General features: G+C 36.6%; 1 protein-coding gene across 13 annotated transcripts; it reads right to left on the bottom strand.

The window, feature by feature from the left end:
• Positions 1–136: 136 nt before the first annotated feature.
• On the bottom strand, positions 137–16956 carry pals2b (protein associated with LIN7 2, MAGUK family member b). Of its 13 annotated transcripts, none has more exons than XM_043217904.1 (15): positions 16829–16956; positions 13368–13444; positions 13228–13261; positions 9947–10051; positions 7454–7572; positions 7039–7191; positions 6312–6464; positions 5978–6205; positions 4467–4598; positions 4282–4378; positions 3917–3985; positions 3325–3486; positions 3016–3218; positions 1780–1908; positions 137–925 (listed from the first exon to the last, which is right to left on the bottom strand). In XM_043217904.1, the coding sequence occupies exons 3-15, from the start codon at positions 13235–13237 to the stop codon at positions 749–751; spliced, it is 1737 nt and encodes a 578-aa protein (XP_043073839.1). In that variant the 5' UTR covers positions 13238–13261; positions 13368–13444; positions 16829–16956; the 3' UTR covers positions 137–748. The 13 variants fall into 13 exon arrangements, with proteins under 13 accessions (XP_043073839.1, XP_043073837.1, XP_043073841.1 ...); XM_043217902.1 differs by having other exon boundaries at positions 9947–10096; XM_043217906.1 differs by lacking the exon at positions 16829–16956 and adding an exon at positions 16317–16661.
• Between the last annotated feature and the right edge of the window lie 285 nt (positions 16957–17241).

Here is a 17241-nt window from a genome sequence, read left to right on the forward strand (position 1 = left end):
AACAGGACTATTTGTTCGGTTCTTTAACGCAAGACACAGACACAACGTGCAGCCCAAAGTTGTACAACAGATAAAATCGGTGAATGAGTTATTACAAAACACGCTATAAATAAAACAAACTGCACACATTGATATGGACGTTTGCATAAAAGAGATTTAATGCATCTCTTTCGGATATGAAGAAAAGCAAATGACAGGAGAACAGGGTCTATGTAAACAGTTTTGTGGTTCATGGTTTTAGGATCTAGAATGTTCTACAGGAGCCCTTGGCCTGCTACACTCTGTCAGGTTAATCCTTCATTTGAGTATAAATCAAAACGTCACAGTAGGTTCAGGTACTGCAAAATTAAAAAGGAGAAACGCATGTAAAAACAACTACAATAATAAATTAAAAAACGGCCCCTCTTTTGGCAAGGCCGGTTTCAGTTTTCCTCGCTTTTCTTTTCTCCCAACTCCGAAGATGTTACAAATAGAAAGATTTTCTTTAAAAGCATACAAATACTAAAATAAATAAGTACTCTTCCCTTTCAGTTTGAGTAGAAAAACCTTGCATTGTTTGCACAGTAGTGAGGCTGGGGCTAACGGTGCTTTTCGTGGCAGATGACGTTCATTTGGTTGGTCAGTCCAAACACGTGACTTCACTGCCCCGCATCAATCCCCTCACATGCCAATCACACACACACACACACACACACACACACACACACACACACTCAAACACTAGTATGGTGATCTTTTAAAGATGCCCTTAGTAAACCCAGCTCACTGGAACCCACTGTGGTTCAGTACAGAGTTGGTCCACAGCCGACTGCAGTTTCTCAAACGCGCCGTCTAGGTTGTCATTGACAATGATGAGGTCAAAGTAGTGTCTGTAAGCCCGAAGGATGCGAGCGCTTTCATCCACGGTTTTCTTCAGGTCCACATCCTTTGACAAAGAGAGGGACAGAAAAGAATTAAGAGACACCAGATATACTGAACATTCACTGAAACCAATAATTCATGTGTAAAACAATACAAATAGATTTACAAGGATTTAATTGCTCACTCTGCTTTTTGGAGAATAATGATTATATTTGTAATGTTTACTTTGCGGACTGCTTGAGGGAGTTGATTAAGAGTTTAAGACTAAATAGAGCTCTATGTCAAAATATGCTTCCATCACAGTTTTGGAAGTGCCTTTCTCTGTTCTACAGAAGGGGGTGTCCCAATACTTTTGTCCATATAGTTGATGTACAAGTCATTGGTGTTTGGTGATGAGTTTTTGGTAAAGTCACACCAGGTGTGTTCAGCTGGGATTAAGAGTTGGCTTCATGCAGACCAGAGAAGTTCTTCCACAACGACTCAATCAGTCATTTATTTTTTAACCTTGCTTTATACACAGAAGCATTGATATGTTAGAATAGAAAAAGGTCCTGTCCAAACTGTTGCTATAAAATTAGAAGCACACAATTTCGTAGAATATAATTATATGCTTTAACATTAAGATTTGTACTCATGGATAGTTAAACCTGTTTATTAGAAAGGGGTGATCCAATACTTTTAGCAATATAGTGCATCTAAAACTACAGCATGGTAGAATATTTCAGAGCAAGAACAAACTTGTGAGGTATACCACTACTGACATGAATGCTGAAATAGGTAGGTAGCACATCTCAATAAACAGGAAATGCTCGCAGGAAGTGCTACCAGAAATATTTTCCAATGCTGGACTAATTGATAAACTCAAAATGATGCAAATATAGGTCATATTTTAGCGTTGAGAAAGTTGAAAAGACTCACTGTGAGCTGTTTGGTGGTGAGTCCAGCATCAACCACAGCTTTGTGCATAGACTTCAGTGTGTCAAACTCTGGCGCTGCGATGAACACGACATAGGGCATGAACTCTGCAGTTTTTAACACCTTCAGAGCCTGAAGACAGATGATGTAATAGACAAAAATAGTTAGAACGGCCATACCAAAGGGCTTGATTACATATTATATAGTTTCTGGATGTAAAGGGCATTCCTAAACAGTTGAAATGAGTTTTATGAGCCTCTCTACTTCCCACACTAAGTACCTGTGTGTTTATATGACGGTTGACTGCTGTGCAACATAGGGTGAAGCTTACTGGAAAAGTCTGTGGTCTGTTTGTTTAAAGGTTGTGTTTATTCTCATGTGACCTCCACCGAGAGACCACCATTAAGTAGGCCTCCAAAATGCAGTCTACTTCTCATGAGCGAGAAGCATTTGAGTAGAAACATAAGTAGAAATTTGTGTTCCTAACAGAATAAATGGTATGAATATAAAAAAATAGCTTTTCAAAAAGTTCTCATAAAAGTTGCATTTATGTAAATAAAAAGTTTCAGAATTTTCTGGTGTATAGAAAGTTCAAAAGAGCAGATTTGTTTGTGCGTTTCCTGTCTCTTCTGATCATTTTAATGCATCCATGCTGAATACAGGCATTTATTTACTTAAAAAAATCCTAACCTCAAATTTTGAATAGTATTGCATAATTTTTTGTTATTTAAATTAGTCGAAATACCCTAAAGACACCAGAAATATTTTTTTTACTAGTGGGTGGAGGACACTATAGTTCATTTATGTAAGTCAGGATAGCAAAATAAAGTAAAATTACATGTTATGCCCAAAAATTGTTTATACAGAGCACTACTAGTAAAACTGATGAAAATTTGGAACCAAAAGATTTGACCTGACCTTTTTTTTTCTTTAATTGCTAACGAGACCTTTTTACACCACAGACTGAGCATTAAAACATTGCTTGGTAGTTGGTATTATCTAATTGTTCGCTCGCATCCAACAGCTATTCAACCTAATTTATTACATACCTTTCTATCAAAGTTATCTGACATTATCAAGATGAATTTATTCTGACACACTTTATCTCTTGAGTTCCGAGTTGTTACCATTTTCTAAACCATAGAGAACAAACTAATAAAGTGAGAAATGTTGAAGGTGTCCGAATACATTTTGGTTTGACTGTAATATAGCATCTGTGAACCCCTCAGAGATGCTCACCTGGGGATTGACGTCTAGGATACACGTGCGGCCGGTGTTCACCACCTCATGGATGGAGTCAATTTTAGTACCGTAGAGGTTCCCATCGTACTCTCCATGTTCCAGGTACCGTCCCGCCTTGATGTCCATCTCCATCTCTAGACGGGTTACAAATCTATACGACTGACCATCTAGCTCGTCATTGCGAGGCCGCCGAGACGTGTCTGAGATATCGGGACAGAAAAAAGAAATGGGTAAACTTATGGGTAAGAACTGAGCATGGCTTCGCTTTTTCTATCTTCGAGGTACGAGTATTCAGCAGGCACTCACGTGGTACAGTGGTACCAAAGCGAGTGGGATGTAGCACAACTAGTCTGTTTTTCAGGCTACGGCGCCCCACTCCTTGCGCTCCAATCAGGATGAGCGTTTTCCTCTGAAACGGTGGCATACGTGCCACTTCCTCGTAGATCTGAAGCTCATGCCGATCAAACTCTGCAGTATGAGAGGAGACACAATGGGTTTATCAATATTAGGATAAAGATGCATTTATGCATCAACTCAGCTCTACTAATTAGTCATTTCAGGTGTTGTATTTTTACAAACTAGAGATTTAATCAGATGATCAAATTTGGTCAGTGTAATCTAAAGCCCTTTGTGATGTTAAATTGTTGTTGAAAAGCGTGTCTGTGGCAACTCTGAAAAATGTCAATGTTTTGCCACAATCAAAACATTTTACTAATTTTTACTATTATACATTACACTGATGAAAATCTTTCTGTTCATCATTTCTTTTTTTAATGATCATGTTGTACACAATAATATTAAGCAACAAAAACATATTTTGTATTATTTATTTTTAATTAAGCCTATTTTTGATTACTCTATCAAACTTACAACAAACCAAGCATTTTTATATGTTTACCTGCATTTTTGGCAGTAAGGTACATCATTTTTTCCTTTTTTTTACCGGTTATTGTACCACAAAGGATCCCTGAAAAAAAAAGAAATAAAAGAAAAGCATAAGATGAGATATATTACGGAATGTAGTACTATAATCGTCCACTAGATGGCATTGCATTTGTATTTCCTGTAGGCTTGTGGCATTGTTATTACATAAATAGACAAAATTTACAAAAAAAAAAAAAAAAAAAAAAAAAAAAAAAAGTGTACCATAGTTGTAATACTTCATATAATGATAAATTCAAACAGCATCACAAGTTTAAGAATATTTCTGTCATTTTGTTTTATTTCATGTTTTGGCAAAGACAATGTATTTAGGTGTATCACCTGTTCCATCCAGGTCCCTAGGAACAAATGCTTTCCTCTTTTCCTCCAGAAACTGACTGGGAATCAGCCCAGTACCTCCTTCTATTAAATGGCATGCCTGTCAGTCAAAACAATACGGTCAGTGATGTACAATAACCGAGCACTGCACATAAGTTAGAACAAGTTAAAAATCACAGTAATCAAACCTGCCACCAGTTTGGGTCTTCTCGGTTGACAATCTGCAGGACATCTCCCCTTTTAAAAGCAAGCCCCGCCTCTCTGCATGGAATTAGATTGTCATTGGCGGGATTGTAGTCAAAATGTGGCTGCACATAAACCTGAGAAATAAAACAGGTGGGGATTAATCCAAATACAAAGCACTCAGCATGATGATTATATCCAATAATTATTTATCAATCAACAAATGGCAGAGAAAATGTTACACTATTTGTCCCACATTCAAGCACTGTGGTGTCATTCATATGTACTCATCTTTTTTTTACATTGCTTTACACACATAGCGTATTATGGTAGTAAGCATTTGAAATGGACCAAAAACTTTCATCAAAGCCACCGTAAAACAAGTACAGGGTTTTGATCCACTTTAAATGTTGACTACTGTAGATCAAACATTATGATCTGATAGGGACTAAGTTCACCACAGGCCGAGAAGGAGGAGATTATATAATATTTACATAAATGTGTTTAAATAAGAATTTTGAGGCCTAGTGTCACTGACTTCACAATAACAAAATGATTTATGTTATTAGCAGAATCCCTTTCTAAAAGCTTCTTGAGAAGCCATAAATACGTTAAGTACACAGAGGGAGATGTGAGATACAGAGAAAATACCAGGAGCCATGTAATAAGATTGAATTGTGCGTGTGTGTCTTGCCCCAGATAGCATGTGGAGTGTTATTAATAGGGCTCTCAGGGATCTTTTTTAATACAAAGAATCATGGGATTTCACAAATGGCCAAATGCAACCTCAAGGATAGATGTTGAAAGTATGTTTCGTAACGTTTTCAATTCCATGTGGAAATTTTTACATTTTTCGAAACAAATACTGTCTATCTATTTGAACTGCATGAATGAATAAGATTATGTATATTTAGTTTCTACATATACAGTTGTTGTTACAGTTTGAGGGGATAGTAAGATTTTTTTTAAAAAGAAATACTGTTACTTCAGCAAATATAAATTAAATTGATCAAAAGCGACAGTTACAGTGTTGGAAAAGATTTCCATTTCAATTCTTTTTCAATTTCTATTTCAAAACATGTCAGAATTTAATATATTGAAAAATATGTTACAATATAAAACATTTATTTTTAAATGCAATAGTATTTTACAATATTGCTGTTTTTACTGCATTTTTGGTCAAAATGTTGCTTCTTAAGCATAAGAAATACCCTTAAAAATATTAAACAAATTGGTAACACTTTATTTTATGGTTATGGTTAGTTGCTTATTAGCATGTATAATACTCGAACATTAGCCATTTATTAGTGCTAATTAAACACATATTAATGCCTTATTCTACATCCCTAATCCTACCCAATACCTAAATTTAACAACTGCCTTACTAACTATTCAAGAGCAGCAAATTAAGAATTTATTGAGGGAAAAGTCATAGTTAATAGTTATCTAGTGATACTAACAAAGGGGTGTGTGTGTGTGTGTGTGTGTGTGTGTGTGTGTGTGTGTGTGCGCGTACCTGTGGTGGCGCTGCAGCATCTCTGTAGCTGGGCAGTATTTTCAGTGTTATTCCTCCACTACATTCTTTGAGCATCTCCTGGAGTTCAGTGGGATTATTACCGACGTCCTTCCCATTCACCTCCTTTATAATGTCACCCACATGCAGCAGCCCCTGCCTGTCAATCAGCCCTCCGTGGAGGATGCGAGCGATTACCAGGTCACCCTTGTCCATTCGAAAGGTCACACCCTGGGCGAAAACACAGCATGAGTAATAAGTGTGTAGACTGGATATTATTTTAAATTATGATTGGTTGAGAGTTTAATGTGGTCACAGAATATTGACAAACACACACCAAAGGTTCTCCTGCTTTCTTGCGGATGCCAATCATCCTGACGGCATCGGCCTGCATAAGAGCATTATTTACTGCTGCATCATTGGTCACTTCAGGAGGGGGTGGGGCTTCATAGCACTTAGACGCCACAATGTCATGGGCTTCCAGAAGAGACTGAAATAAAGAGAGAAAATGTTAACAAAATAGGACAGAAAAAAGGAACATTTAAGAAAAAATAAAAAGGTACAAATTGAGAACAAAAAGAGACGGGTCAAAATAAGATGACAGGATCACAATAGAAGGTGCCAAGAAATGAGTCAAGATGAGAAGTTGACACTATAACATTAAGACAGATGAGGATGAGAAGGTAAGATGATACAAGACAAGACGGTTACATGATTACGTTTACAAGACAAGAAGAGAAATAGAGAGATGAGAAAAGTAAGACAAGATGTGAAGTTATGAGAAGAGACGAGGTGAGACGTGAAGGTACAAGGTGGGAGAAGAGGTATAAGATAAGATGAGAAAAGAAGACAAGCTAAAACAAGAGAAGGTACAAAATGAAAGAAGAAAAACATGAGACATGAAACCAGAAGGTACAAGAAGAGAAGGTACGAGAAGAGATCATGAGGAAAGGTATGAGAAAATAAATGAGAAAAGAAGGTATAAATGAGACAAGGTTATAAGGTATGAGATGAGAAGGTACAAAAACAGATGAGACAAGAAGGTATACAAGAAAACGCTGCACCTGAAAATGGGGCTCCTGCAGGATTTTGGAGAGCTCTGCTGCGCTGTCATCTCGTACGCTCAGCCCGCTGATGTCACCCAGGATCTCAGTCACAAGCTCCACGTTATTCTCCTGCACTGCTTCCAACTTCACATCCTCCAAACGCTCATGAGCCTGATCACAGTCATCTCATTATTTCATCAATCAAGCCATGAACTCATATTACTGACCGTGTCTAGCTGCTCCTCTGTCAATTTAACACAAATCAGCAAAACACCATTTGATTCAACAAGTGACTTTGTGAATGCGTCGATAATGAGCGTGATGTTCAAACGCAAGTTTAATATCCGATAATTATTCGTATCATTCGGTTTTAATCAGTCACAAATTAAATTTGTTTTCAGAGGAAGCAGCTCGAGGAAGGTCGAGGCTATACCTTGGCCAGTGAGCGGACGATTGGACTCTCCATGATGCCTTTGAGGAAGATGAGGTCAATGTCTTTAGCCCCGGTGGTGGCGGGCAACTCGCCCAGGTTATCCAACACCTGCTGCATAGCTGCACGCACACAGAGAGAGAGGTTACGACATGACACACACCTGCAACACGCCGAGCATTACACACCAGGGTCAGAGGAAAGAGAAGATTCACCTGCAGGTTAAACAAACTTCACATCACTGTAACAGATGGCCGAAATATAACACTACTCCACTGTACTATCATCTGCTTATCGTACACATTTAGATATTCTTTTGTCTTCGGCGTTCATTTGATCCACTCAGGTCATGTAAACCAGTGTAAACCAGTATAGTGTGTCAAACATGTGTAGTATTCAATTGTATGTGCACTCTCAGAAATAAAGGCTCAAAAGCTGTCACTGGGGCGGTACCTTTTTGAAGGTAGGCTAAGTGTTTGTACCTAAAGGGTCCATTTTGGTCCCTCAAAAGGCACAAATTTGAAAATAATAAGTACAAAAGTGTACCTTTTGACAGCTTTTGTACCTTTATTTCTGAGATTGTGTGTAAATAGAAAGAGATGCCAAATATATTGAATAACACTGTATATTATTATAACCAGCAAGGCCATAACTGTATAGTGTATAAAAATATAACATAAAACAATACAGTTCAAAATGTAAGAATAATTAAGGTTTTGATACAGTGAAAAATACAGTAAGAACAGTAAGAACATTAAATATAATTATAATAATTACTATTGTGTGTTTTAATATATTTAAAAAAAATGTATTTATCTCAGAGATGGCAAAGCTGAATTTTCAGCTGCATGACTTTTAAAAATTTAACTAATATGCTGATTCGCTCCGCAAGAAATATTTCATATCATTACGAATGCTAAAAACAGCTTCTTAATATTTATTTTTCTTTTTTTTTGAATCTGTAACACACACTAGGTCATTTCAAATCACTGTTGCCTCAAACATATTAAAAATTCCTTTTTATTACAAAATTAATGTGTATTTATTTATCTGGGGTTTTTTTTCATTAAACTTATGATAAAACCTCTCTCTAACACAGTCATTGACAAATCTCCCTTCACATCTACACACACACACACACACACACACACACACACACACACACACAACCATTTTGCAAGGCCAAGTGCTCAGTGAGTCACGTGACTATACAGGTCATAGCCTGCAGTAGTGTAATCCATCTGTGACAGTAGAACAGAACAGAGTGTGAATGTGTGCTTACACACTTACTCTCCATCAGGAAACAGTAGGCGAGAGCAACAGATCAATATTTAACATCAGTTCAGTCGTTCATTTCCACTCACTTAATTCAGGTCAGACAGTGCTGCGGTCCAGAAACAACCATCGGCAAGCTCTGACATTGTACCACTGTTTATTTTCTATTGCAAATATGTCACAGAGAGTTGCACCCTGGGGCCTCCCTTATTTGGTTGAACACAGTACATAATAGATGAACTGACAGAGTCACAAACAATTGAGGAGGAAATGAAACACAAATAAAGTTACACACACATTAAAAAATGAGAGCAAGCAACGAATGTTAACGTGTGTGTGCGCGCACACCCTTTCATATAAATGTCCTATCATACATGTCACATTCTGTAAGCCGTGTTTTCATTTGATTTATTTGAAAAGCCTAATTAGAGACAGAAGCATGGTGTTTGACAGTTAAATTACAGTTAAATTACGGTTTTGGCATGTGCTGGTATTACACTCCCAAAGATTTAATTACCAAGTGATTTACTGTAAATTCCATGCAAACAGTCAACACTAAATGTCACAAGAACTTTCAAGTAACAGGCAGTGTGACTGGCCTCAAAATATATTCGTGGTGAAGAAAAATGCAGCTAAACTTTACAATCTTATATTATAAAAAGTACTTACAGCAATTAATAATATTCAAAAATTAAGTTCATTTACTAGCAATTTAGTTATTCAGTAAAAAGAGGGAAAAAATCTGTCAAATACAAAAACATTAAATTCAAGGAAAACTACTGCTATAACTTATTTACCTGCACATTTAGAGCATTTGTTTGTCTGTGATTTTTGCTTAATTGTTGAAACATTCCACCACGTAAAAATATTTGTTCGCTACTATTGAAAGAAATTATTGTTTCTGTGTTGATTGAATCAAGTGTGCAACTTATGCATTACATTTTTCTAAGTTCATTTTTCTATTAATACAATTTCTTTATATATATATATATATATATATATATATATATATATTTGTACTAATAGAAATCAATGGAACAAATATGCAACATGTCTGTCAAACTATTACTACAACCAACTTTGGCACAACCTGGCAACCCACTTATGTTCTCTTTTGGTTTGGTTAAAGTATTTCACACCCGTCCTCTAAGAGCAATGAAATGTCATTCACATCTGAACATATAATTACAGAGGATACGAAAAAACAAGAAGATCTCTAACCTCCAGAAGTGTTTTCACTTTCAACAAGTTCAGGCGCCCCCTCCCCAGTTTCTCCAATGCCCCCGGCATCCGAGTCAGAACCTGCTCCGTTTGAGAACGTTTCGCCTGCAGTGAGAATCATTCCCGCTGTCAAACCTGACCTCTGCTCTACTGAACCACAAGAAAAACGCTGACTTGCCAATGAAAGCAAAGAGACAGATCAAATGAAAGCTAGACAGAAACAACTCTGACTCTACAAAAAAAAAAAAAAAAAAACGGCAGAAGGTTGAAGAGTGAATAAAAAAAAGGAAAGAAGGACGAGAGACATCCAGACAAATCAAGGAGAGAGAGTATTCCAGACGCCGACCAAACACAGATGTGGAGACACACACACACATATACATACACAGATCCTCTTACTAGCGCTTCACTTAAAAACACACATACAGCCCTCCCTCTAAACATCTAATCCCACAATCCCCTCCTGCTGCTTCAGACTCCACCCCCTCACATCAGAGACAGCCCATCGCCCAGTTAAGCCCCCCAATGGATCTTACATAAGCATCCTTATATAAGCTCTCAAACCAGGGGACTGAGGGGCCAACCTGAGACTTACCCTCGTTCAACATGTCTCCTGCTGATTTTTCTCCAAGTCTCACTCTTTTTGTCCCAGACCTGCTCATAAACACACTGCTATAGACCATGCGGCCATGTCTAGGCTTTCACAGCGAAAAATGATCTGTACATAATGAAGGCGGTTCATATTTTGTCACGTTTTGAATAGGCCACAGTTATTCTGCCAACAGTCTAAAGTTTTGAATGCATTTATTGGAGTGTATAATGTTTCATGCTCGGACTGATGTTTTAGTGCCGATAATGTTAGCTGGGGTCAAATGCATTGGCTTGCTGGATGTATTAACAGCAGCTCACATAGTTTTACTCTGAAAGTAATAATACATTACGATCTTCAGTTCATACTGTCACTTCTTCGTCATCAGTGAACCAAGAACTCCAATCGACCTGATCATTTAAGCATATTTTATAATTAGGCATATTTCAGGAATGGGTCAACTTGGTTTCTTTGCACATAACCTCTGGAGCTAATTATTAAACATTATTTAGCTACTATAACTGAAATATTAAAATACTTAAAAGTTTTTCTTTACATAATAATATGTGTGTGTATACTGTGTATTTATTATGTACATAAAATACAAACACATGCATGTAGATATTTAAGAAAAATATGTTTATAATATATTTATAAAAATCATATATTTATATATATATATATATATATATATATATATATATATATATATAAGCATATAACATACATAACATAAATAAGAAAAGTATATGTAATAATTATGTAAATATTTTCAAAAATATATACTGTGTGTGTATATATATATATATATATATATATATATATATATATATATATATATATATATATTAGTGCTGTCAATATATACACACACACACATTCAGATCTTAAATTATAAAAAATTAAAATAAGAAATAATAACAAAATGGGCAAAATTATAATAATATAAAAATTGCATTATGATACGATAATACATTTTGCAACAACAATAAATAAACTGCACAACTACGGCCAAACTGTGCCAATTTGTAAATAGATATTCAGAAGTCATAGCTCATCCAAATGGCTGGTCTAAAATAAACATTTCTCTGTTTAATACTGATACAGTAGCCTAGTCTGATCTGAGGTCAGTCTGTAGAGGTCTCCAGCAATGATAGTCCCTCTCTTGCACAGCTGTGCCGTAAGAGGATACGATCTGTCCCTAATCCAGCGCCCTTCCCCCACATCTCCCTTTCTTCCTCCCCCCTCTCACGGCATTGCCTTCAGTAAATCTGAGTCGGATTTTAATCTCAATACAACCGTGGTGGTGGATTAGAGAATTCATTATGTGCTTGTTGGAGCAAGGCTGAAAAGGCACGTCTGAGCATCAGGTGTGTAAATGACTCATTGAAGAGGCGGGAAAAAAAAAAAGACGTGATGAATAATGCCTGAGGGGTGAGATACTTCCAGTAAAGCTCCATATGTTTACGGCACATGTGCTTTAAATGATGCATTAAGGAGGAAAAGTGCAGTGCGTTTAGAAGCTGAATTCAGCTGCCATATTAACCTTTAGCATTAGCCAGTTAAACCAATAGTGGTTTTGGTTATTTAAGCACTCATTTCCAAACAAAAATATGAGAAAATGACTCCAAAGCAGTAAATCAGGAAACACCGAGTTAACAAATTACCTCTGACAGCCCATGAACATGCAAATCATCATCATCGGCTTTCAGGTACAATCTGCAATTGCAGAAAAAGCCCATTATCTTTGCAAGGTATTAGCTTGCAGGCTAACTCCAAGCTGAATTCTGAAGAACTAATATATGCCTGCAGCAACTGCAGAATGTACCTTTATCAGCTTTTATGTCTACAATGTCCCAAAGACGTATTTAAAAGAAACCAACTTTACAAAACCAAAAGGATTTCCCAAAACTGTAAGTACATTTAGTTAACATTAACATATTATTAAAATTAAATATATTTTAGTAGGCTTATGTGTGGAGAGAGACTATGAGGACTTATCTGACCAACAAATAATGGAGTTACAATGCATTGTAAACCTTCCCAAATAAGAAGGGATATGATTATTATTATTATAATAATAATTAAAATAAACCTAAATCCATATCATCCATTTGTGTAACTTATGTATTAAAAATACATATTAAAATAATACTGTAAAAATGTATTTTATTTTATGAAGCTGTCAATGAAATATTTAAAATTTCCATTTAGTTTAACTTGACATTAAAATGCTAAACTGAAACTGAAATAAGAATTACAAAACTACAGACATGAACAAAAACATACTAAAATTATCACAAAAAAGCTATATATTTTTTTACAAAAATCTGAATGAAAACAAAAAATATAAACATTTAAATAAATACAATGAATAAAATCGCTATAATACTAAATAAAAGAAATAAATGCTAAAATAAAACTGCTGATATTACAACTGCAACGTGTAATGAACATATTATGAATTATTATGAAGTTGAATATGCCTGAATATGCCTTTTTACATCTTAAAATTGTATATATATATCATTTTATGCATGTTTACATCTCCTTACAGCTATTTATATAGGTGGCCTTATTTACTAATTACACGCTATTTTACAGCAGATAAACGATGACAAACGGTACTATTATAGAAAGTTGCCGGCTAGATAAGTGCGCTCAATCTCTCTCCTGCTCACTTCATCTCTACCTGTGATCATGGCTGCCGATCAGTGAGACTCCAGCTGCGGAGACAATGTCACACTCACTTATACAGTCTATGTCCTTTCAAGTAGCATTGGATCGATGAACACACACACGCTCCTTTGATCACAATTACACACAACTCACTTGTGGCCGACGCTGTTCCCGCTCCCTCCCCGATCTGCTACACACTTCTCATCCACTGCTCCAGCCAAGTGCAGAATCTACAGAGAAAGAGAGAACGACCATTTAACATGGCTCGGGCAAATGCACACACACACACACACACTTACACACAGTTCTCCTCTTGGGTCGGGACGGAGACTGTCACAGCCCTCATCCTGACACAGCGGGTCATTGTGTGAACTGTCATTCGAGGTCAGGAGGCAGTTGGCTGGTTTGTTGTGTTAAGCAAAATCCATCTCGTCACGTCAGAAACGTTCTTCATAAAAGCGATAAATGATGAATTATAGAATTAGATATGATGCGACACCCATTGTCCATTATGTTTCATTATCATATTCAATATCACTTCAATATGACACACGTAAATAAACGTATGCATTTTTGAATTAGCAAATAAATATGGTGGACATTTGAAGTATGAGACTGCACTTCAGTTTTAAGATTTAAAACAACTTTGATGCAAGGTTTTGATCCTGACTTTAGATGTGTCATATAACTATGAAATGTGGCTCTTAAAGGAATCAGAGAATGAGCACCATTTAAAAACAGTCCAAAACAGTCCTATACAAATGGATTATAAACCCATATTTTGGCAAGAAGTGATTGTTTTTATGAAAACTTTTCCATTCACGGGATGTTTACTGGTGGACCGATGGTACTTTCTCTAAATCTGTTCAGAGGAAGAAACAAACTCATCTACATCTTGCATGGACTCGGGACGAGTACATTTTCTGCACGCGTTTTAATTTTTGGTTGAACTATTCCTTTAACAGTCAGATTACAGGACAGATGAGTTGGACAAATGGGACGTCCAGACAAGACAGAAGACAAAGTGCATTCATAGGCATTTTCATTTCGAATAAAAAAGCTGGAGAGTGTGCTATGCATATTACATGACTAGTAAAAATAGGTGCTCAACATACATACGGGAAAAAAAGATGGATTCTCAAAGGACTGTTTAATTCGGCAAGCTTCAGTAAATCTCTGAAAAGATCAACTTTCTTTACATGAACACGCTCACTAAAAATGTTATGTAAGCTTTTAAACAAATTACATGTCCAGGAAATATTAAAAAACAGGTGCACAAAAAGACAAAAAACATGTAGCAAAAGATCGTTTCTTAAATAACAAAAGACATTCTATTACAAACGACTCTCTAGTCTCATAAAGAGTGTCTGGTAACCTGGATTTATCAACATCCTACTGTCCTTCCCACAGCCTGTGCTACTGCAGACATCTCAAGAAATGCTTGATAATTAGTGAACTTGATGGAGCGCGCACACACTCGTCTCTCAACAAAGGGTACGCCACATCCCCCCGCTAACCCCCCTCGCATGAAAATGTAGGTCAGTTTGCATGATGAAGTGCCCTGCAAATAAGAGGATTACGCTGATTGTGCCAAGTGTTACAGCAAAACAAATAATGAAAAGCAACAACAACAATAACTCTCATCACATTAAGTATACGATCATTCTATTAAAAAGGAACAATATCTATCATTTTCATTTGTGTTATTTTCAATTGGGTCGAGGGCAAAGTTTAAGTAAAAAAAATACAATGCAAAACTTAGTCTTACAGCAAAGAACTGTGATGGAGACAATGCTCACTAGAAATTTGTTGAAGATGAAAATGTTAATAATGAAGCAAATGTCGGATGTTTTGATTGCATTTGTTGGCAAACTTGAAACTACCAGTCAAAGGTATTTAAGGATTTTTTCGTATTATTTTAAGCAGTCCAAAGTTTTATTTGAATAAATTGAAAAAAAATAATAATTTATGTGATTGCAAAGCTGAACTTTTACAACCATTAATAATTATTACATTGAAAACAGCTGAGCATATTTTTTCTCTGGTTTCTTTGATGAATAGAAAGTGAAAAGAAAAAAAGAAGAATTTTTTTCCCCCAAAAAAACATTATACTCCAAGCTTTTAGTGTATAATGTTACAATAGCTTTTTTCAGATAAATGTGGATCTTTGGATATTTCTATTTATTAAAGAATCCTGAAATTAATGTTTTTAAATGTTTTAAATATTCATAAATATTTTTAAACATTCATATCAGAATGGTTTTGATAGATCATGTGACGCTGAAGATTGAAGAAATGATGCTGAAAAGCTTTAATTTTCATTTTAAAATACATTCAAATAGAAAGCATGCTACTTTAAACTGCATAAATATTTCATGCTGCATTTGCTGCATTTTTAATCAAAAAAACAAGCTTGGTGTGCAGAATGGAATTTATTAAAAATCTTGTAACCAATAGTGAATGTCTGTGCTTTGACATTTTTAGATCTGTTAAAGGGGACTTAATTGCATTAATTGCGTGATCAACACTGAGACTTTGAGATAATTTATGCAGCAGAAGGAGGTCAACATTCTACAATAAGCAATAAAAGACAACAATAAATTTATTTTGTATTAAGAAGCATTTAATTAGTTGGAATGTATGAATTCGCCTAAGACACTGTGTGTTAGGGTGGAAATAATGAACAAAAAAATGTGGAGGGTGAAAATAATTTCCTAGTTTTAAAATTTCCTGACATTGACAGGTAATTGAAGCCACGCCTATTTGGAACCCCAAGTCTTCTGCGTAACGACGTCGTAGAGGGATTCCCCGGTTACTTCCCGGGAAATGTTTACACAAATGTTTAAGGGTTCGAATGGGAGTAGGACACTGCGCAATCATGAGTTATCAGATTGCAATATTTAGCCATTTTTCCACAGCGGAACGGGTTTCAACTGACAGTCGCCTTTAAAAACAACACAACTGAGGCCGACAGAAGCTAAAATACCTCCTCTTCCTGCAGAATACAAAGTCTTGTTTTACCAACAGTACGAAAATGAGACCGTCACAACTGTGGTGGATTAAGATGCATTTACGAAGAAGTTGCGTGACATAGTAGCCTACCGTGTTTTCATTCCCACGGGACATTTTTTTCAAGCTTCGCTCCATCAAAACTGCAGCGCGGGACGTTCAATCAATGAATGATAGCGGCCGACGAGCAGAAACAGATCAATATCGGCAGAGCGAGGCAAACAAACTATATTCAGGCGAATGATGATCTATAACGCGTATTAACAAACTATATTTCTTGCACGTTTTCACGCACGCGGCCATTTTTGTTATTTATTCAACGCGCAAAGCAGATAACCTGTTTCACCTGAACCACGAGCGGACAGATGAGAACAGACACAGAAGTCACTGCGACCCGTCAGGGACCGAACCTGGCGCTTTCCAAACGCGTGCACACACTACAAGCACAATTCACGCACGCTAAAAAAGGACAGCAGGGGGCTGGACTTCCGAAAGCAAAGTCATTTCTACCCAAAAGTAGCTCTTCCCCGCGAACATAACGTGACTTTTAAATGAATCACAACTTGCTCCTATCCGCAAAGAAATGATATGATCCGTGCACTCACGTATTTGTCCCGAGTCCTCCCCAGTCGTCCCGGTCAGATATTCAAAGCGTTCAGTATTCTTGGGTCCCGTGGCTAACTATTCGGACACACACAATGCCAATCAAACGCTAAGCCCCGCCTTTCGGGTGACGTCTCTGTGAATGGACCAATCGGGACGCGCCCTGGGTTTACGCCTCGCCCTCTCGTGGCAGATTATGCTAGCGTTCGATTAATTGAACAATGTAAAAGAAGGCAGGGCAATGCGTGAGTGTTTTATTTCATGAATAAGAATGAATGAAGTTCACCGGGTTTTTTTTCCAGTGTACAAGCGTACGAGAATGACTTTATAATCCATATTATCCAAAGACCAAAACAGACTACGCAACGATAAGAATCAGAACGATTGTTTTGCCTCACAATTTGCATTGTATTTA

Source organism: Puntigrus tetrazona, chromosome 19, assembly GCF_018831695.1.
Source record: "Puntigrus tetrazona isolate hp1 chromosome 19, ASM1883169v1, whole genome shotgun sequence".
Classification (NCBI taxonomy): Eukaryota; Metazoa; Chordata; class Actinopteri; order Cypriniformes; family Cyprinidae; genus Puntigrus; species Puntigrus tetrazona.

What these genes read in the sequence shown, in the direction of transcription:
- pals2b (XM_043217902.1), bottom strand. An exon ending in AAGTGAAAACACTTCTGGAG is followed by an intron (nt 7,573 to 9,946) that starts GTTAGAGATCTT and finishes GTGTGCGTGCAG; the next exon opens with CTATGCAGCAGGTGTTGGAT. An exon ending in CCTTACTGCCAAAAATGCAG is followed by an intron (nt 3,487 to 3,916) that starts GTAAACATATAA and finishes CTCATACTGCAG; the next exon opens with AGTTTGATCGGCATGAGCTT.